The following is a 22,762-nucleotide window of genomic DNA, read 5'->3' on the forward strand; positions in this document are numbered from 1 at the left end:
GTTAAAGTTGCGAAATAAATTGTGTTGCTCCCAAGATAACGTCTGTGACTCAGTTGGACTCACCACACATGGACCAATGCTTGCCAACCGTGACCTGCATGTCACCCTTTGATGACGTGTCCGATTATATCACTAGATGACGATTTAAAAGTGCGTAGCTCCAGTGGCTTCCTAATGTCAGTAGAAAGGCATTCCCGACGGCCACAGAAACGGTGCATCGGAAAGCGCGCGATGCTGCGGTGACCGTCTTTGCTCGAAGGTGAACGAAAAGACGCCGCTGCTATGAGGATGATCGGAGTTTGCGTGATGGTTTATGCTGCTTGACGAGATCGGCAAAGTATTGTGGTTAATTTTGTGTGTAATGAATGCGACCTATCTGTGACGGCACTGTTATCGACGGAGATGAGGGATACAACAGTGGGCGGGGGGGGGGTGAGAAATTATGCGATGGATGGAGTGAGGGGCGATGAGGTGGGTGTGAGGAATGATGAGATAAAGGATAAGGTGAAGGATGAGGCGTTGAGATGTGATGTGTAGGATGATAATTTAAGATAGCGATCTAAATGATAATGTGAGGAGTGATGAGGGATTAGGTGCTGAGAAGTGATGGTGAGATGACGATGACGTGAATGATGATGTGAGGGATGAGGTATTATATGATGAGGCACATAATGAGGCGAGGGATAATTTGAGTGGTGATGAGGCAAGGAAATAAAGTTAAAAATGAGGTCAGGCAGTGAAGATGTGGTAAAATAAGGGATGATGAGGTAGGGGATGATGAGGTGATGCGGGTGATGAGGTGAGGGGTAATGATGTGAGAGGCGATGACGTGGAAGCTGATGCGAGGAATGAGGTGAGAAGTGATGATGTGAGGGACGCGACAGATGGTGGTGTTTGTGATGATGGTGGTGGTTGACATGATGATGGTATTGGTTACGATGATGGTGATGGTTGAGATGATGATGGTGGTGGTGGTTGAGATTATGATGGGGTGGTGGTTGAGATGATGATGGTGGTGGTTGAGATGATGATGGTGGTGGTTGAGATGATGGTGGTGGTTGAGATGATGGTGATGGTTGAGATGATGGTGGTGGTTGATATGATGGTGGTGGTGGTTGAGATGATGGTGGTGTTTGAGATGATGGTGGTGGGGGTGGTTGAGATGATGATGGTGGTGGTGGTTGAGATTGTGGTGGTTGTGATGATGATGGGGTGGTGGTTGAGATGATGATGGTGGTGGTTGAGATGATGATGGTGATGGTTGAGATGATGGTGGTGGTTGAGATGATGGTGGTGGTGGTGGTTGAGATGATGGTGGTGGTTGAGATGATGGTGGTGGGGGTTGAGATGGTGATGATGGTGGTGGTTGAGATGATGGTGGTGGGGTGGGGTGTGGGTGGGGGGGTGGTGGGGGTGGTGGTAGGGGGGGTGATGGTTGAGATGATGGTGGTGGTGGTTGAGATGGTGGTGGTGATGGTTGAGATGGTTGTGGTGGTTGAGATGGTGGTTGAGATGATGGTGGTGGTCGTTGAGATGATGGTGGTGGTTGAGATGATGATGGTGGGGGTTGAGATGGTGATGATGGTGGTGGGGGTGGGGGGTGGTGGTGGGGGGGGGGGTGATGGTTGAGATGATGGTGGTTGAGATGGTGATGGTTGAGATGATGGTGGTAGTTGAGATGGTGGTGGGGGGGGTGGGGGTGGTGGTGGGGTGTAGTGGTGGTGGTAGGGGGGTGGTGGTGGTGGGGGGGAGGTAGTGGTGGTGGGGTGGGGGTGGTGGTGGTGGGGGGGGGGGCGGTGGTGGTGGGGGGGTAGGTGGTGGGGGTGGGGGGTGGTGGGGGTGGTGGTGGTGGGGGGGGTGGTGGGGGTGGGGGGGTGGTGGGGGTGGTGGTGGTGGGGGGGGGGCGGTGGTGGTGGGGGGGGGTGGTGGTGGGGGGTGGTGGGGGGGGTGGTGGTGGTGGTGGGGTGGTGGTGGTGGTGGGGGGGTGGTGGGGGTGGTGGTGGTGGTGGTGGGGGTGGTGGTGGGGGTGGGGGTGGTGGGGGTGGGGGGGGTGGTGGGGTGGTGGGGGTGGTGGGGTGGTGGGGGTGGTGGGGACTGCGCTCTGACGCGTCCATGACGACAGAGGAAGCGCGGCGGCTTCAGGAGCAGCAGCAGCGGGCGGCTGTCTGACTGGGTCTGTCTCTCCCTCGGCTGTCTGACTGGGTCTGTCTCTCCCTCGGCTGTCTGACTGGATCTGTCTCTCCCTCGGCTGTCTCTCTGGTGGTGTTCTTCTTCTAAATGATCTGTCTCCCCGGGTCTGTCTCCCTCTTATTCTTCTAACTCGTCTCTCTCCCCGTCTCTGTCCGCTGTGCTTGTCTCCCTTGTGCCGTCTTCCTGGTCCGTCTCGCTCGGTCCGTCTCCCCTCCAGCTGTCTCCGTGGTCTGCGCTCCCCCACCCTAGCCCACCAGCCGGGCCATAGTAACGTGGAATTGCCACAAAAGCCTCTTGAGCTGCCCACAGAGATGAGCGGCGAGTCCCCTCGCCTCTGAAGCGGCACGAGATCTAAACTGGGCTTTCGCAGCCTCCTTAAGAGTCTGTGCACAATCCTTGTTCACTTTAAAACTGCGTGTAAAAACAAAAAAGAAGTGAGATCTTATATTTTTTGAGCGGTTCCTGTGGGTTTTATGTGCCACGGGTTGAAGCTGTTGCATCTTCATTCTGTTTTCTGATCTCATCCAAGGAATCGGAACACTTTGCCGTGGGGAGTAAATGGCTTCCGGAGTGTCTACAGCAATAAACACCAGGGCATGTTGCGATTCTAGTCTCTAAGTCTAGCCCATTGGGATAATCGATTACACTGGTCAACACACTTTTTCTGGCATAAGGTATTCCAACGGTTTTAAGGTAATTTTGGGGCGCTGATTCCAAATCAGTTTTTGTCTATCACACCAGGTTTTTGAGATATCAAATATTGCATTTTCAATAAAAACTGCAGAAGAAAAATATTAAATAAATGTGGATATCTACATAAAATTATATTATAAACACTATCCTAAAAATACAGCACCATATTTTAACACGAAAGCAGTCACTGACTCGCAACAACTTGCAATCATAAGTGACAGAGTTTATTTCGGGTAAAATCAATGAAAATGGGGTATGCCGATAGCATAAAAATGAGATGTTATAGAGAAAACCTGAGATCAGATTTGGAATCGGCACCCTGAAATTAGTCTAAAACAGCTGCAAAAGTCCAGGCCAGAAAAAAATGTTTTTTTTGTTGACCAGTGATATCTTCGATGTCGTTTGGAGATGACAGCCAGAGGTGGCGCTCTGGGCATTGCAAACCAAGCCAATGCCAAGGGGCCCCATGTAGCTGAAGGGGACATCACGGGTCACGAAATATCCCCAATACATGGGCGCATTCTTTTTTTGTATATCTGCCTCATCTATGTCTCTTGTCTACAGCCTTCTTATTTCACCAACATCTGCAGATTTTCAGTTCCCGAGATGTTGATGAGTTGTTGATACATAATTCGAAGCGATATTCTTTGGGGCTGCAGTGATTGCAGACATAACAGTGCACCGATTCTCACGATTTAAACGAGTAGTATCTTTCGTGTAAGAATTCAAATAAATATATGACTCAATGCATTTTTAACATACCTTATAGTGGGGCTTGAAGTATTATTGTAGATTCCGAGCCACCATTACTGGAGCCATATGTGGGTATAATTGCTGCAGTGTAACTACAATATGATCAGCCTTCATGAACATATTTGTCAACAGTGTTATAGAATGTGAGTCTTTTGAAGCTGGGATAGGAAGCCGATGGTTTGCTGAATACTTGATTAAAATTGTAATTTCTCCCATATGAAGGTAAAAAAATTGGGTGAAATATCCGATGTGGATATGTAACACGTTTTTTTGCCTCAGAAAAATGTTGATCGGTTTTTGGCACGACATTTTCCCTCAATGTCAATGTGTGTTTGGCCAGATAATAACTGAATTTTAGACGTTTGCGATTATTACATTTTTGGTAGCAAAATGAAACAAAGAAAGATTACACTTGTTATATTCAGTTGTTGCACCCCAATGCCGTTACCTTCTCAGCGCTGCCACCATCCACCTCTCTTCTACACGTGAACTAATGTCATCGTTCCACATCTGCGTTGGCCGTGCTGGCCTTTGGCTGTCATTCCATCACCAGTCTCGTCCATGGGCCATCATCCCGTCTCGTGATGAGTCCTATCCAAGCCAATTTACTTGCGTAAACAACCTGTACTGACCAGGTTGGTGAAGAATGGCCAAACAACCCCCTATGAAACTCATTCCTGTTGAGGGAGCTGGTAGGAACGTTGGGTTGCTCGGTCAATGGCCAGGGTCAACGGCGGCGTGGTGTATTCCGCAAATATGCCCGACTGTGAGGGCGGGCACAAGCCAGCGTGAGTAGGTTAAACGTTGAGTTTTATAAGGGCACCACGGGGTGACCAGGCCCTCCCCACCCAGCCCCACCCCTCCCACCCCCACCCAGCCCCACCCTCCCTCCCTTCCCACCCAGCCCCTCCCTCCCCACCCAGCCCCTCCCTGCACGACGGACACAATAATCTCCTGTGGGCTGGTGTAACCAGGAGGTTCCTACCAGTATGATGCACCTAAACCAGTTGTATAGTGGGCAGTATTTGAACATCTCAGCTAAACATTGCCTACCTTAAACTCCATGTAAAAAAGTGAGATCTTAAATATTTAGAGCAGTGCTTGTGGATTTTATATGCCACAGGTTGAGCTAATGTATCTTAATTTTGTTTTATGATCTTATCCTAGGAATTGGAACACTGTGCGATGGGAGTAAAGGGCTTGCAGAGCTTTGTGGAGGGCTGCGTCCCTGGTGCGTGCGAGCCAGTTCGCCTTGCCGACCTCGCCGAGAGCTTCAAGATAAAGCATCCGGGAGAAACGCCTTGTCTGGTTGTGGATGCTCCCTGCTGCATACGGTTCTGGTACACTCCCCAGCGCTGGGTGCAGGGTGGCCAGTGGAAGGAGTACCTGGAGAGCCTGAATAACTTCTTACGCCGTCTGGCGGACATCGGACTGCACCTCGTATTCTTCTTCGATGGGTCAACGCAACAACCCAAGCGGCAGGAGTGGGCTCGCCGCAGACACCAGAATAGCCGCGAAATATCATGCATATTCAGGCACATCCAGGAGACAGGGCAGCAGCCCCTCGACAACATGTCTGTCATCCCGTCCAGTCTTTGCAGCTTTACAAGGTCTGCCCTTCAGGCCCTGGGAGCTGAGGTTATCCGCACGACACGGGAGGCTGATTACGAAGTGGCCGAGTTTGCACGAAGTAAAAACTGCATAGGGATCTTAGGCCAAGACACAGACTATCTGGTCTACGATACGGTACCATACCTGTCCATCAACAGTCTAGACCTGGAGACTCTCACTACCGTAATGTACGTGCGAGGGCGGTTATGTGAGCACCTCCGCATTCGCATCTCTGACATGCCGGTACTAGCCTGCCTCATGGGTAATGATGTTGTAGATCAAAAAAGAGGAGCCGGCTTTAGAAGACGCTGTGCAGCTCCGGGTGAGCCTCCTGTGGCGGCCGTGGCGCGATACCTCCGCAAGGTTCCAGCGTCCCCGGCCTCTCTCGAGCAACTCGAGCGTGAGCTGTTTGGTGGCGAGGCTTGTGGGCAACTGCAAGCCGTTGTGGCAGACTACACCTTGGCAGGACTTAGTTCTCCTTGGCTACCTGCCAATATCCAGGTAAGGTGAAAGTGTGACGTGTGTATGGATCTGCTCGTGCCTTGATGTGTCCTCATTGTGTGTTCTATGACCGCTTTTACTTCGCATCGAGACTACATTGAGAGATGTGACGTAAAAGCTACGTTATTGCTGTACTGTTGTGAATAGTAAGGATGGGATAAAATGTTGACTGGGAATAGAAAGAGTCACATCTCTGAAAAATGTACAATATAGTTAATTACGAATTTAAAGCGTTTGCTGTATGCTGAAAGTAGTTACAATTTCTCATTCAATGATTGAATTATGTATACTGTACAGGCAAGTCTGGGACATGGCACTGCCTCATCTATGGATGGAGGCTGTAAGGCGTCACTCTGCACCGATGTGGAGTTTCTGCAGGTCTGAATACTCTTCCCTGCTTTTGCCACCGTGCTTTTCATTCCTTTTCATGTCTTTGATTACCTAAATGCATTTTTTTCTATTCTTACAGCAGCCCGTGTCTCTTGATAAAAGACAAATTCATTCTCATTCTATTCATCTAAGAGGGATGATGGGCTGAATCGACGCCTAAACAAGACTTGAATTAACACACTTGTGTACTTTTATCACGTGGCAACGCAGCTAGATTAAAAAAAACAGTCAAACTACATGTTGGAGTTTATCCCCATAGGCTGTTATGCATGAACACTTTAGAGTGTTGAGATTAATTCATGCACAAGAGTGAGATGGATTGTAACATCATCAGACGGTGAGATGCAGCACCAGCATGGACATACCTTCATCCAGCAGTGAATAGAAAATGACTGATCATGGCATGGCTAGTTTCTGCGGTGACCTTGGCACTGTTTCATGGCTGGGCTGATGTTGGTTGTCTGTGCACCTGAATTGATGGATGATGAATGGCCAGCAATTTCCACTCTCTCTTTTCATCTTGCACAAACATGCATTGTTGCAATTCTTTGGTATTTGCTCAGAATCTGTTGTTTCTTGGCTCACAGATGGCATTGAGGCAGCCATCCTCAAGCTGTTAGTTATTTCCATGACATGTTTGTGGCCACCATTTGCCAGGTCAGGTCATGCCTTCTAACAAAAAAAACCCCTTGCATTTCGGAAAGGAGGTTTGTTGCATATGTTGGTGTATTGCACGTAATTGTACGACCTTTGGGTCTCAAATGGTAAGCAGAACGATGACAAACATGTTTAAATCAATCTGTAGGAGTAATATGAAGTATTTGTGCATAATCATTGACTGCAAATGAAAGCAGCAGTAAGCAATTTGAGACACAATGTACTGCCACTTACTCCCAAGTAAGGGGACTCTCACAACAAGGGGATGCTTGTGTCAACAGTTGGCCCAACAGCAGGGTCACCAACTTTACAAGTTGCTGGTCTTGGGAGAGTTGGATGTGAGCAACAGCCTGGAGGACCCAGCTGGGACAGGCCTTCCCCCCGCCGGACTCCTCTACCGGCCTGTACGCCAGCACATCTATGGCCTGCTACTGGGGATCAAACCTGTGGGTAAGTCAGGAAAGTCGTTTTTGTTATTATTGTACATACATGAATGTAGGGAAGACTTCGAAATGGCTGTACTAAGAGAAATCATGGGATAAACCAGGTAAGATAGGAGGACTGTTGGCATTCAAAAGGAACTAGCAATAATAAGGGACATGATAGGCATCATTCAAAGGGGACAATTCTGTTTGCGAAGGGTTTTGTGGTTGGGTTGTATTGTAAAAACATCTGTTTGGGATAGTGTTGCCCCCTCGAGTGCGTGGGTGCCCTGGTTTCTTCCGACACGTGGCGATCCATCGAACAAAGACGGTCACTGCATCGCACGCTTTCAGATGAGCTGCGGCCGTCTGGAACGCTCTTCCAATGTTAGGAAGCCACTGTTGCTATGCACTTTTAAATCTATATGCAAAACTCATTTCTTAAGAACTGCTTTTTGTGTTTAGTTTATTGTCCTACCTCTGCACCCCCGATTCGCACGGTTGGCTACATAGTGCGAACTAAGTTCAACATGCATACATGTAAACAGTCATTCATTGGTTGAAAACATTGAAGTATATAGAGGACTGCGTTGCTTGGTAAATTGATGGGACCAGATCAATCTGTGGTTTATCAGCGTTGCGAGATGCAATTTGCATGTGCCATGCCGCTATATCAAACGTAACATTATTTTTGGCTCTCCAGTGTTTTCAGATTCTACTGCGTGTTGCTCGGCATGATGTCTGACATTTCGCTGCATGTCCTGGGAGCGATTCAGTTCTTCAAGAAGCTCCCAGCATGTGGAATTAAACGGCAGACATTATGACAAATGACACATGGTACAATCCGAAAAACCATGCCGGGGAGCTAGTGTACATTCGAGTGGACAAAGAGAGATTTCCCTATGTTCTTCTGTACAGCAACATCAGTGAAACAAGGACTAGAGGATGTCCAAGCGAAATAAAGGGTTTGGTAATATGAAAGAAGATCGTCTGTAACTGGGGATCACACTCCCAAAAATGGATAGGCTGGCCTGAGGCAGACACAGTTCCAATCTGGCCATGGATAGCTTTCCAGCATCAATGTGATGTCTTTAATCTGGTGCATAATCATAAGTGTTGTGATGCGAGTTGAGATGTGTGTCACTCCTGGGTTACTCCATCATTAGACCTCCTTTGCCAGTACCAAAATATCACAATAGGGTTTTTTATATTTTGGTACTGGCCCTCATTACTTTAATAGTGCATTGCCTTTGAGCTGTACGCCTTTTGGCGTCCTCTGGTCTAGCACCAATTGGGTCGAGGCTCAAAAGAAAGCTGTCTCTGGTGTGGACCAATCAGTTTCAAGGACAATGCATATATTATCATAGTGTATTTTTTGTTTGCATTTTGACTGCAAGTGTTGCAGTTAATGGTGACATGAATCCTTATAAAAAGACTTCAGTTTTGTTGCCAGAAAAAAGGGGAAAAACCCTATTATTATTATATGCTGGGTTACTCTTAACTGATTTAGTATAAACCACATGCCTTGGTAAAAACTGTACACATTTTTTTGGTCTTCTGATCATTCTAGGAGATTTAAAAAAAGTCCATTAAAGGTCGTAATAAAATCTCCCCATGTATTTACAATACTGCTTAAAGTAATTTGTTACAATATTGTCACTTGGCATGGTTTTGTTTGTTTTTGTGTGACCTTTTTTGCAGATGGAGAAGTTCGGCAAGTGAAGGAATGGATAGTGTATCCAGGGAATGACCTCAGGGAACCGGAGCTCATCGCCCCTCTGCCTCTGGATATGCCAGGTGTGGATATGTTTTTCGTAATTATCTTTTTAAACTAGTAATAATGTCACGTTGGGTCCATCTCTGTCAGTGCCCTCCCCATGTCGCTCACTCTCTATCTCTCAGCGTCTCTCACTGTCTGTGTCTCTCTGTCTTTTTCTGTCTGCCTCCGTGTCTTTCTATGTGCATCTGCCCCATTTCTACACAGGGCCACGCGTAGCGTTGAGAAGGCTGTGCGCCTAGAGGCGTTGTAAAAACTTAATCAGGGCTGATACTGCACCAGGGGCCAGACCTCTCCCCCTCATCTCTGGTACATGTCGTAGTGGTGAGTGATCGCTCAATGATTATATCGCACTGTGCTGTAATCATGGTGTCTCATTCTCAGTTTCTGGCCACACAAAACACCAGCAGCATTTGATGTCTGAATTTGACGTGGACCACCCCTATTTCTATTCAACCTCTTATGACTACCTGGTGCCATGATTTTAAATCACCACTCGGGAGACAGTAATAGCTGAAATTGTATGGTGGCAGTGGCCTGTGCACCCACATGCGTGCCATGCTGGACTTAAAAAGCTCTTTACTTGTTGTGTTTTTCCCATCGGTGTATAGCAGGTAAATCAGAAATATTGATTTTCTTTTCATTATTTTTGTGTGTGTATGAATAGCTTGATTCCGTATGTTTGCTGTTTTATTATATTGCAGCTGTTTCAGCAATTTCAGCCAGGGATATTAACTAAAATTAAATTGGTTTTACTTTGGCGACAAATATAGCTTCATCGCTCTGTTTGAGCACATGTGATGTGAATGGCTCTGACATTGTATACATAGTTAAGCAAATATGCCACATTACTTTAAATTAGAAGTTTAACATAATTCATGGGATAATAGATTTAAAAGTATGTTAAGTCTTTATCAGTGACAATAAATAAAAATAAGTGTATATTAAATCTTGACTTAAAGCTTTCGTGACTGCAGGGATTCATATTATTTGGGTCTTTCGGTAAAGCCACGTAGATAGAAAAATGATGACGATTGCTTGTGTTGCGATCGAAACGTCATGATATTTGTATTATTTTTCTATCTACGTGGCTTTACCGAAAGACCCAAAGAATAAGTGTATATTACTTCTTGATTAATCATTATAATTTGGCTCATGACATGTAGTATATGAAATACATAATTTTGACTTGAAACATGCAGTGTTCACTCGCTCTCAAAGAAAAGGAATGATTTCGATTTAAAGCTTTCGTGACTGCAGGGATTCATCTTCTTGGTTCTTTCGGTAAAGTCACGTAGAAGGGAAGTAATAAAATAATAAAAATAAAACATAATAAAACGTGACTTTACCGAAAGAACCAAGAAGAAAAAAGGAATGATGTTACAGGATTTTTTATTTTACAGCAGAGAGCGAGTTTTAGATGTGTCTTATTTGCAGACTCAGCAGAGTGAGATATACAAGGGGTGATGAAAAATCTGTGGTCTGGTAGAGCAAGAAACGAGTGACCTTGATGACATGGTGTTATTTCCCTACATGTTAGTTCAGTTATGTTCTTCCAGGGCTTCTATGCCGCCCTGACAAACTCTTGTCCTCGCACCTCAAACCATCCAATCATGGCAAACATCACTTTCTTGTCACTTGAAAATAGTTTTTTTATAGCAAGTGATTCTTTAACTGCAGAAACCTGTGGAAAGGACTGGGAGCCAAGTCTGGAGACTTCCAGTTTGGTCTAACCAATTATAATTTGGCCTTGCGAATTGGCAGCTATACCAACTTGGGATTTGTGAACTAGGGCATTGGTCCTGATAAAATAACATGCCAAGTCCCAACTTTCCTCACTTCTTCTGATCGCATTACACAATTTTGCTATGAGGTCTGCGCAATACGACCCGGGTTTGTACCTCCAACGCCGTTCCATGTGGGGCTTATAAACGAGCATTCTCAGACGATAATTACGTAAACCTTCGAGCAAGGTGACCCATGGGAACACAACGTGAGGCTTGCACGGCGTTGTACAGGGGGAGCGCTGGAGGCACGCTCGCTGTGGCAGCCCGCGCAGCAGGATGCGGCGCGTGTGGCGGAGTGGCGGCTGCAGACCTTCCTGGCATGCTTCGGCCTATCGGGACATCAATCGGCCATGGTTGCCCTGGAGTCAGGGCACACTGCTCTCTGCTGCTTGCTGGGGTACATGGTAACGCAGGTTCGTTTACCCACACTTGTGTTCCTTCACCCCCCTCCCCCCAGTTACACTGCAGCTGCTCTATAGGTGTCATTGAGATCTGTGGTAATATCTCCGCAACCACGCGATCGTAAACACGTCGGCAAGTAATTGACACAACGCTCTAGCCTATGCATACATACAGGACAAACGCCCTGAATGCGGTGGGATAACCGCATCTGTGTTAGTTAATGTCTGAGGCCTGCTTCACGGTGTGAAGGAGGGCGGACAGACAGTAGTTAGCGCACCATGCTGGATGAAACGTGCAACCTGAATTTTAATTCAGGCCACTGCTAACATAGGTGGTGAGTGATATCCGAACTGGTCCTGGCACCTCCCATAACCAACTTGCATTGACCAGTGTGAGCAAGTGTGGTCAAACAGCACCCATGACCAACACAGCATAGGGAAACCTTCGTTTGTTTGACAAGGGCCTGTCATTATTTTTGTGTTATGACAAACATTATTCACTCGTCATTCACGAACTTGCTATCCACGATTTTGGCTATCCGTGAATCGCATCTGGGACTCCCGACACGATTGCATAGAGAGAGAAAGTGATGAGATAAAGTCGTCATGTAAAGGATCATTATAATTTAAGCTAAGTTCATTTATAACCTATTATTTAATATGTTAATATTTATTTAAATTTACCTTATGTTTATAATAAAGAAATATTCATTTTTGTGTTGTGATAATTTTCACGTATTTAATCGCGATACACAAAATTTGCTGTTCACGAGCATCTCCGGAACATATCCCTCGCGAATAACGAGCGAATACTGTGCTGTCTTTACTTTCGAGTGGTGGAAGATGTTACGGTGGGAATCTTTCTTTCCAGATCGATACGTTCTACCTGGAGGATGTAAAAGCATTGCTCGCCCAAGCCCTGTGCCTCAAAGAAATGGATGCCCAGAGCCTTGCTCGTTTACCGGTATGCGGTCATTTCACCACATTTGTAAAAATGCACATGCTGTTATCCTGCATTTTCTGGTGTAATAGATTGTCAGGCACAATTAAAACTCACGCCAGCTGTCACTTGTATTCACGAGCGTTTGTGCAATGGTTCGAACAAATAAATAAATAAGTAAATGTTAAGAAAGCTACGCCTCTACGTCAGGTGCATTCAGTTTTTATTTACATCCCCGAGTACCGGGTTTGTACAGCACTTATTTCCTAACACTCCACCCCGTGTCAAACTCTCGCCATCGCCCCTCACTCCCCTTCCTCTCCGTTGCTCTCCGCTAAATCCCTCGCGCAGTCCCCACCCTCGGCTGCGCGCACCGTTGCCGGCCCTCTCGCCTGTCACTGCGCTTACTCTTCTCACTCGCATGCGACATGGTAAAAGCGGCAAAAGTGCACATGTCATCTTTATGCACCGTTTTGGCATATGGTGGGTAACTACAATAATAATTATGAAGGGTCTGTTTCATCCCCGAACTAAAACACAACATGTTCATCCTTCGCTATAGTAACGTTTTAAGTTTTAAGTCCATCAACCAGTGGGTTTGGTGTTGTAGGTTGTTGTCTTGTCACAAGGCAACACAGCAGCATTTGTTCGATGGGCCGCACACTGCTAAGATACACAGACGTGTAAACCAGGCCACAGTTTGCCACGCTGTGACAAAGGCCCATGAAGTTAAATATTACAGACTTAAATGTTTGAATTTCCACTTCAGAACATTTTTATAAAGTAACTTTATTATCCAATGAAACCGGACAACGTCCTCGTTTGTCTTGCTGCTTTCCCTACCCAGAAATCCAAAATGACCAAAACAACGTCATGAACACGATTCTCATCGTGCCTCCTTCAGTCCTCTCAACACGGTAAATAGGTGCACGGTCAACTGTAACTAAAGATGCCATTCAACCTGTAACCAGCAGTGTCTGCCAGCAGTTTATTGCAATGTTCTGCAATATTTAAAGAGGAAATTGGACCTGTGTATTGAAACGCCTTTGCTGATTGTGTGCAATGTTGTCTGTGCTTTTGCTTGTGCGCTTTCCACGGGAGATGAACCTCACTAAAATAGGATCTCTGTGCACTTGCGTATGTACACATACGTATGTTTGCGGTTATTCGCGTCTTGTAAGCGTTGTTTTGGCCTCTGTGTGTTCCAGCACCTGTGGCGCTTTCGTTTGCGTTTATGTGTGTGCAGTGGAGCGGTTAGTGCGCTGCGCTACGAACCTGAGTTCAATTCCCGCTCATGGCCAACACCAGTGATGATTATCTGAACCGGTTCTGGACCTCCCCTAGGTAGACTCAGCCTCAAATGAGTACCTGGTGCGGTGCGTAAACATCGCCAATAGTGTAGTGCTGGCCACTCACCCCTTCGTGTGCCGTTCCGACCTTCATTGGTGCTCGCTAACAGCACTTGCCCAACAGTCTATTAAGGCTATACGGGGGGTGTTTGTCTTTGTCTCTGCAGTATTCATAGTCTGCGTGTCTTTGTGCCGTTTTGTTGTGTCTGCGTTTTCAGTCGTGGTAGTTTCACGGTACGGGCAGTGCTCGGGTTAAGAACCTAATTCATTCCTGAGACCAGTTCGTAAGTCGGAACACAATAATGCACTGTATTTAAATGTCCATAGGTCAGTGTTATGAAATGTGTTACTGTTAAAAAAAAGGAAAGTATAGTTAAATTATTAATTAAAACGGAATTTGTACATTTGCGTGTAACACTAACAAACCTACTGTATATAAATAAAAACCTTTAAACGTACGTCTCAAAAACCTCGAGGGTACTTGCCGACAAGGTAGAAAGCTTAAAGTTGGTACATATGTAGCTTTTAGGACACAAACAACAGGAAAAATCTGAATATCCCAGATTTTTTATTTGAAGGCCCCCAAATCTCCATATTAAGTGCCCCATAAACATGTTTGTACATGGTGTGATTCAGAAACCATTCCAAATATAAGATTGCGGTTTGTTTCCTTTGATAGAGCGTTAAACAGCAAAACAAATTAAGCGAGAACCATTGCTCTGTCTTGTATTGTTTTTGAGATATTTCGTATATTCAAGCGGTTTTGAAAGAAAAAAAGGTAAAGGATAGGTCCAATCAAGTCGTCAACAATTTTTTTTTTGGGGTAGTTAGCGTCTGATCGTAAAAAGTGTAAAAAATCCTATCAGGTTCATTATTATATTTATTGAAAAATTTTGCCTGGACAAGACTTTATGAACTAGTAGTAAGTAACACGAAAAATAAAGTAACATAAATAGAAAAAAAGTTAAGTTTTATTTTCACTTACCTTGAGTGCTGAAGCTAGCTTCAGGACTGGGGAACGCTATGTGGCCAGGAGTCGGAGCCATTCCCTGTTCACCTTGGGGTGCAACAGGTATGTCCTCTGGCTCCCACATTATTTAACATCATCTTTGACCACGTAGTTCGAGACACTTTCCATGGCTGTACCGGAGGTATTTCCATCTGGTATAGATACAATGGGAGGCTGATCGATGCCTGGGTGCGGTCGAGGGATGGCTCCCTATTGGTCAACCATGTTATGTATACCGATGATCTGGTGATTGCTCCTCACTCAGAGGATGAGTTGGAGGCGCTGCTGCTGAACCTGGAGTGTGCCACTAAGAGGTGGGGCCTTAACCATCAGCCCCACCAAAACTAGGCACCTGCCTGGGTATTTTGTTCACCAAACACTCGACACACTCACACTTTCACACACAGTGACACACACACGTGCGTGCACGCACGTACACACACGAAAACACTCACTCCCAGAGTGAGGCCGACTTGCTCCACCTTGCGGAGGATCGCTCCTCTGAACAAAATACTTCTGCGGTTCAGTTTTCAATTGTGAGTTCGCGTTTTAAGTAAATTATTTTATATTTCATGGAAGCTGGTTCGTAAGCACGGACGTTCGTAAGTAAGTTTGGCGTTTTTAAGTCGAGGACTGCCCATACAGTATTGCTCTGTTTCTATCTGGGCTTTTACAAAGACGAATGGGCCGGCATGGTGAGTCTCCTGCCTTCTCGTGGGCAGGTGCGGTCTGTGAGCGTGCTAGTTCAATATTTGCACGCTGGCAATCAAAATACAAAAACGTGAAATATAGCCGCGTGAGCAGGTGCCATTCGCACATTTGCTTGTTGTAGTCGGCCGATCACGGGCATGTGTCAACAAGGCACGAGGCAGGACGCCTGTGCGGCAGATGTCCTGCCGACCTGCGCTGGCGTGCATGTGCTGTTGTGAAGCAACTTCTGCACGTACGTACGTATGGTGCGCTTCTTTCGCACCATACGTAACCAACCGTGTTCAGTTCAGTTTCATTTATTTGGTATAGCCCTGTGAGCCATTCGACTCTTGAATCTGGTGCAACCGCAACAAACAAAGAACAAAAACATGAACAAGAAATAATTAGAGGTGTCAATTAGAGGTGTGGGGAAGCACAACAAAACAAACACATTTTTCGATTTAAAGCTTTCGTGACTGCAGGGATTCATCTTCTTGGTTCTTTCGGTTTAAAGCTTTCGTGACTGCAGGGATTCATCTTCTTGGTTCTTTCGGTAAAGTCACGTAGAAGGAAAATAATAAAATAATACAAATTAAACATAATAAAATACAATTCTCACGACGTTTCGGCCACAATGCAAGCGGTCGTCCTCAGGTGAAGAACAGGTCATGTTCTTCACCTGACCTGTTCTTCACCTGTTCTTCACCTGAGGACGGCTGCTTACATTGTGGCCAAAACGTCGTGAGAATTGTATTTTATTATGTTTAATTTATATTATTTTATTATTTTCCTTCTACGTGACTTTACCGAAGGAACCAAGAAGATGAAACTTAACACAATTCGTCACCGTCGTCGGCCTTGAGTATGGTTGCCACCTTTCCTGCTTTGCCAGGATCGTCAATCTTCTTGAGGCAGCTGATGTCTTGGGAAATCTGTAAAATCTTCCCACAATAATTAGAGGTCCCGTTTTTTGTCTGCTGTGTAATTGTAGGCCACTCATTCAAGACGATGCATTTACTCATAGTTTCTTTTTCCGTATTGGGAAATATTCTTCCCATGACATGTCCCAGTTTTTTAAACCTCAAGAGGTGGCAACCCTCGCTATGATCTATCGACTGCTGGATAAAGGCCTCCCCCCTACCGCTCCACGCCGTCGCAATACAAAAGGTGTACATGGTTGAGTTTATAACATTTTTAATTCAACTAATGGAAGAGCTGTGCGGTGTGGCACAGTGGTGGAGTTGTATGAGAGGGCAGGGAGCTTTGTTGCCATCCAGCAGCAGATAAATCATGGCTGGTAATGAAGAGCGCTTACTTTCCTACTCCTCCTGTACTAATTCCAACTTCTTATCCTGTACAGCGACAGCGTTGGCTTTGGCATATCCAATTATAAAAAGATCAAGTTACGCTTTTTTATGTTTGTATTCGCCTTTCCAATCATCACGGTGGGTCCGCAGTGAGACACGGCCGTCTTTGTTACACAGCACAGGCTGCCTGACCATCGGCGCCGTGCCTTTGTCGTGAAAACCAGCTTCCTCACACCGGGGTTCACGTCCTGCAGGTGATGCAGCCCTTAGCTATGATGACAAAGATCCCCCCCCCCCCCCCGTATGCCCTTAAGTGCTCTTAGCGAGTAGCACCTATGAGGGCCGACACGCTCATGAGGGGGTGGGTTGGCCTGCACCACGCCCGGCCGCCTTTGTCTCCCCAGTGGCGATGTCTTTACACACCACACCAGGTACTCATTTGAGGCTGAGTCGACCTAGGGGAGGAGGCACAGGACTCGTAGTATAGTGGTTAGTGCACCGGTGCTACGAACCCGGCGACCGGAGTTCGATTCCCGCCCACGGCCAACACCACCAGTGACGATTCTCTGAACCGGTCCTGCAGCCCTATATTCAGCATTATTTACAACGCATCGGCTGTTGGGTTGTGTAAGAAATACTTTTATTTTTCATGTGAAGCCGATGTACTGCATTGTCTGCTTGTCGATTTTGTGGTTTATATTCTCCACAACGATGCCAGTTATTGTTTCGTACTATATATCAAATAAGTTCGCGTCAGTTATATTTAGCAGTTCCCTAGCATTGACTACAGCAAGCCTGACTTAGGTGATGGGACACTGTCTGTCAGAACCGGTGCAGAGTTTGCTTGTACAGTACTGAATCAATGCTGCTGAAATGACACACTTCCAGAAGGCCATTGGACCAACGGGTTGTGTAAGAAATAACATTTTTTACGTTTCTCTCAGATTTTTTTTGCAGTTGTCCAGCATGATATTTAGCATGGTATGTGGAGCGAAACGTCAGACCCCGTGCCAAATAACGTGTCACAACCCGCATGCACATCGGAGAGCCGTACAGGACAGCCAAAAGCACCTACACAGCGTGTATTACATATTCGTGCGTTACTTATCTCTCTATATGTGTTACAAGATGCGCATATATATATCTCATCATATCACATCTCAGGAGATGAACGTGTGTTGATACCACCAGCTGGGGGCCACGTTGGACCCTGTTGCCCCACGAGACGTACTCGGCACCAGATTGACAATTGTGCTGTGTCAGGCTGATAATTATGGTGATGATTGTAATCGTTAGAGATAGAAGGAATACTGTTGTGCAATAGTTTTTCCAGCCTACCTGCACAGGTTTAATTATCACCTGCTCTGCCTGGGATATCACGTAATAATGAAAAGTCTTGTTGACCTCAGTATTTGAGCCATTGTTCGAGTCGTCGTAATTGAGTGTGTAAATATGTCACTGAATTATGGAATTATCATGGCATGGCCTTGCCATCATGGGGTGCATGGATGTGCCCTTTCTTTGACGCTACATTTTATTGAAACCGCTTGTTTGAATCTTTACAATGACAGAAAAGCTCCCGCACGTTTTAATAGTCGAACAGTTGGTTTACTCAGGACAGCATTAGCATCACTTTAAGATGTTTTTTGTTCATGTTTTTTGTTTTTTGTTTGTTGCGGTTGCACCCGATTCAAGAGCTGAATGGCTCACAGGGCTATACCTAATAAATGAACTTGAACTTGAACTTGAGCATCGTCCTCACAACTTCACTGTGTTAAGCACAACGGGTTTGCCACGCGCAGTCCCGCCGAATAAAACTTGACAGGATTCGATGCTTTCAAAGTTGTCATGATAGAGTGGAAATGACAAATGTGTTGCTTCAGCGATATTAAATAAGAGGAAAAGCATCAGTCGTTGCAAAGTTACCACTGTATTGTTTTTTTAGACAGGATGATTGTATACGCTATTTAAATTGCACGTCCATATATCAGATATTGTACAGGACTACATAGAAGGAAAAGGTGCCGCCTATGAAATTGCCTACTCACGCCACTGCTAGCGGAAGGACCTCCACCAGATGGAGCTCAAAAGAGCCCATTTTGAGAATATGTTGGCCTACTTGTCCACCCTGGCTAGACATATTGACAGAGGTGGGAATACCCACATTTTACTCCACCACACATGACCTTCCGATCGACCAAGTGTGGTGTTCCCATGTATCTGGGAGGGACAGAGACTGGCATTGTGCTTAAATCCACTGCTGGATGAAGGCCCACCGCACGCTGTGCGTGTGGATCAAAAGGATTTACTTGACCAGTCTGTTGGGGGTCACCGCAGGCTGTGGTTGTTCGGGGATGCTGTAGGCTGTGGTTGTGGGGGGCGCCACAGGCACTCCCGCACAACCACATACTATGTTACATACCACACTATGCTTAACAATGTAAGGTAAAAATTGCAATGTCATTCAGTATATTTTCAATCCACTGCTGGATGAAGGCCTCCCCGTGTCTTTCGGTCATTGGGAATTGTTTTGACTGTAGTTCACCATGCGAGTCAGTGCAGGTTGGTGAAGGCAGTGAGCATAGACATTCGGAGCACAGTACTGGACAACAATGTGCCATGCTGCACTTGCCCTCTGCTGACAATATAGCCCCGCATCAACATTGGCAGTCTTGGGTTCGAAGTGGTAGGAGTGCAGTCGTTATACAATTGCCGTGTTAATATCAGCAACCGGGATGGAGATGTAATGACGCAGAGCAAATTTCACCTGGCCACGTTCATTGCTCGGCTTGGGATCCTTCTGATTCCAAACACATATGTTTTTATCGGTTTAAATACCCCCCCCCCCCCTCTTGGAGACGGTGCCACATCAGCGTGCCTGGGATTCTTAGAATTTTTATCGAGCACTCTGCGACTGATTTCTGAGCTTTTTTTCCATCTTGTTCCCAGCCTCTGTAACCTCCCGTCCACATAATGAGGAGTCTTGGGATACAATTTGCGGTTATGTTTATCTTCATTTATGCTTCAGCTTTCTTTGGTCTCCCCCCCCCCCCCCCCCCCATGCTTCCGCTCTGTGTTCCATCACATGGTTACTGTACGTTGTAGAGCATCGTCCATGTTGGTTTTTTGCATTTCTTCATGGTTGAAATCTACTGCCTGTAATCTATTTTCATAATATTGCATTTTTGTACTGGGATCAACACAATCCATCATCTCTCTTGGGTCAGAAAAATTAGTATCTGGGAAGCTATTAGTGGACCGACTGTTCCTCATCCATGCCGTCATCACATGGCCACGACAATTGTCCCTTCTACGGCCTCCCAAAATCTCTCCTCTCCAAACTCCAGACGATCCAAAATACCAGACTCCTCCCCCGCATATAAGACCACATCCCAAAACCCGATCCCTCCACTGGCTCCCAATCCAGTCCCAGATCAACCACAAGATTAGTAATAAACTCCTCTGCTCATCCCTACCCTTTCATCTCACTTTATTCCCCTCTCATTTCACTTTACTCCCCTCATTTGCTCTTCACTCGCTGGTGAGCTGTTAATTACCTCGCCTGGTATAAAGGAGATCGTGGGTTCGATCCCGACCCTGACGCTTGTATATTTGGAGTTTGCATGTTTTCCCCGTGGTCTCGTGGATTTTTCTCCGGGTCCTCTGGTTTTTCCCCTCCACATTTAGAAACATGTATTTAGAGCATTTGGCTGGTATACATTTCCACCTGATAAGCCACTTCGTTGAGCTATCGTTTGTGGCCAGGTCGCTTCTGAAAAATAGCGATGTAGCTCAGTGGGCCTTACCTTGTGAAATACAAATAGTAGACTCAGCCAATGCCTTCTTCTGTACAAGCCCCAAGTCAGCCTTCGCTCAGTAGGAGGTCGATCCTTCTCCCCTATGTTCTTGTGTGGTCTGGATCGCCCTATCACTGTCCGTCCATGTTGTTGCCTCCCTTCCGCTATTCAAGCCCACCCTCCAGACTTTCCTATTCTTTCTTACCTGTGATTATGAAATACAGAATGTCATTTCTAGCGCGTAAATGGATTATTTTTATGCATGATGTGTTTATCCCACTGTTATACTTTACTGCGTCTTGAGATGCAGTTGCATTTATATTCTCTGTAAATAAAATGCGCACACAGCAAAGGGCGTACACAGTACTCATTGAGCTGTGTGTGTACTGCATCTGCAGGCAGCAGTAGCCACTCTGCAGTCCAAATGCACTCATCAAATATAGCATTTTTGAACCACCAATTTGCCTTGTCTCTTCTGCAATAAGAGTGCACACTTTAGCTCATGTGTATTTTGTGGTGTCGTTATTTAGAATTGTTGAGTGGTTTTAACAAACAATGTGGGTTCATTCTCGTGTTTTTTTGTCATGTTTACGCACACAACTTAATAAGTGACATTGGTGCAGAGTGCCGATAAATCTTGTGAATGTTGATGGGTCATGTGCAATGACTTTGGTCTCCTGCATGTAGACCACCAATTATTGTATTTCTTTGCTGCCCATAAAAGATTCATTTTTGTTGCTGCTGATACATCTTGCAGTTTATAAGGCAGTGATGATCATTTGCAAATGCAGCTGGTATAAACAAGGCTTTTTCCAGGAAGAGCCAGATGTCTTGTGATGTAAACAGCATCAGAGCACAATAAACCCTGCCCACTGAGATAGAATCGGTCTGTGGAATTGTTTACCCAGCAGGGTGGTGCATTGCATTAGAGAGATCTAGTGTTGTGAGTTCAAATCCGGGTTGGGATCAACTCAGCCCATCACACCTCTGGGTTAATTAAAACGAGTCACACTTTGTATTTAAATTAAAGAACAGCCCACAATCGCATATTCCACTCACTGGGGACTGAGGCATAGGCGGATATGTGAGAAAAAACATGGTATATATAAACATTTTAATAAAATGACAGTTACACCCTGAACAAGTGATGCATTGGGAGGTTATTTGGCTAGGGCAGATATGTGATGGTCAGATATGTGTAGTTGTACTGTGGTTTTCATACAGTTAGGTAAACTCCTAACTTCGGAATGTGGAATTTCCTCTATTCATAAATTCTAAAGACAAACTACTCTTTGTGTTTAATTTGTTGTTCGTCCCCCGCACCTCCGATGACCACGGGTGGCTCAGTACGATGCGAAAGAAGTTGAATATACATTTTCTGAGAGTTGTAATTGGGAGATGAGTGCAAACTCACACTGATTTGAGCAGAAAATCACTTTTACTTAAAACTCTTAATTCAACCACGTGAAATAATCTTCCGGAAACTATGTTCTCGTGTGACCTGTAGAAACACGAAAAAGTCTTCTCTACAGAAGTTCAGTTCTTGTTAGACTGTTCCACTAAATGTGCTTATGTGTCCATTATAAACATTGGGGCACATTGCCATAACTGAGTGTTTTGGCTGTTTCAGCAAGATAGGAATCATTCCCCAGAGGTCTGTGACATCATAGCTTGTAACAGAGTAAAGTTTTATTTACTGGTATTACATATGCGTGTTTTTAGCTGTAACCGACTAAATAAAATAGTACGTTCAATTAGCACCATTTACATGCACTAAATACATTTATATGTTTTCTATAACAACAATGTCGGGTCCCCCTCCCCCTTAATTATATTGCAATTGCCCTATTGTACTGCTTTATCTCAAATCATTGGCTAGGAACCTGGCCACTTAAAACAACAACTGCCTTTCACGAGGCATCTTCTGTTTCACACTAGGGGCACACTTCCCATATTTCGTGAAAAACGGTGCTCTCCACTTGTAAAAACGAATGTTTATATTTTGTGGAAATTTTTTAGAGCTGGACGAAAATTACTTGAAAATCAAACTTTATAGTAATGGTAGTTGTTATGTGCACTCATAGGTGGTTGAGTGGAGACCATCACCGATCTACACTTGCAAACGTAGTTTATTTAACGGCGGCTACCGTCTGGATTTGAACCCAGGATGTAAGCGGAGCTGGCTTAGTGCTGCGACATAGTCTTATACCCTCCTAAGCTACCCGGCTACTTGTTCTGATGTCTGTTTTTTGAGCACTTTGTCCGTGAGATGGACGAGATGTTTACATCACAGTCAATGGACCCAAGTCGTGGTTGCAGAAAATTTTAATGTGTCAGCGTATGACCCCCACTCTCATCACAACCAGGAACCCTCCCCCACGAGACCAGCTGGGGTCGATACCACGGCCAGCGTCACAAAATGACAAACTCTTTAGATGAAAAGCAGCATGTGTTATATCATCCACAAAAAAAAAACATTAAATAACAA

General features: G+C 45.5%; 1 protein-coding gene across 1 annotated transcript in view; it reads left to right on the plus strand.

The window, feature by feature from the left end:
• Nucleotides 1–2,123: 2,123 nt before the first annotated feature.
• Nucleotides 2,124–22,762, plus strand: part of FAM120B (family with sequence similarity 120 member B) — a 29,443-nt gene continuing 8,804 nt past the window's right edge. The window contains exons 1-7 of the mRNA XM_061558705.1: nucleotides 2,124–2,173; nucleotides 4,804–5,748; nucleotides 6,046–6,126; nucleotides 7,077–7,245; nucleotides 8,919–9,014; nucleotides 11,013–11,194; nucleotides 12,054–12,146. Coding sequence (XP_061414689.1) covers nucleotides 4,822–5,748; nucleotides 6,046–6,126; nucleotides 7,077–7,245; nucleotides 8,919–9,014; nucleotides 11,013–11,194; nucleotides 12,054–12,146 — 1,548 coding nt within the window. The 5' untranslated portion in view covers nucleotides 2,124–2,173; nucleotides 4,804–4,821. The remainder of the gene's footprint in view (nucleotides 2,174–4,803; nucleotides 5,749–6,045; nucleotides 6,127–7,076; nucleotides 7,246–8,918; nucleotides 9,015–11,012; nucleotides 11,195–12,053; nucleotides 12,147–22,762) is intronic.

The sequence above is a fragment of the Lethenteron reissneri genome, chromosome 25, assembly GCF_015708825.2.
Source record: "Lethenteron reissneri isolate LAM-NWPU_2019-01 chromosome 25, ASM1570882v1, whole genome shotgun sequence".
Taxonomy (NCBI): Eukaryota; Metazoa; Chordata; class Hyperoartia; order Petromyzontiformes; family Petromyzontidae; genus Lethenteron; species Lethenteron reissneri.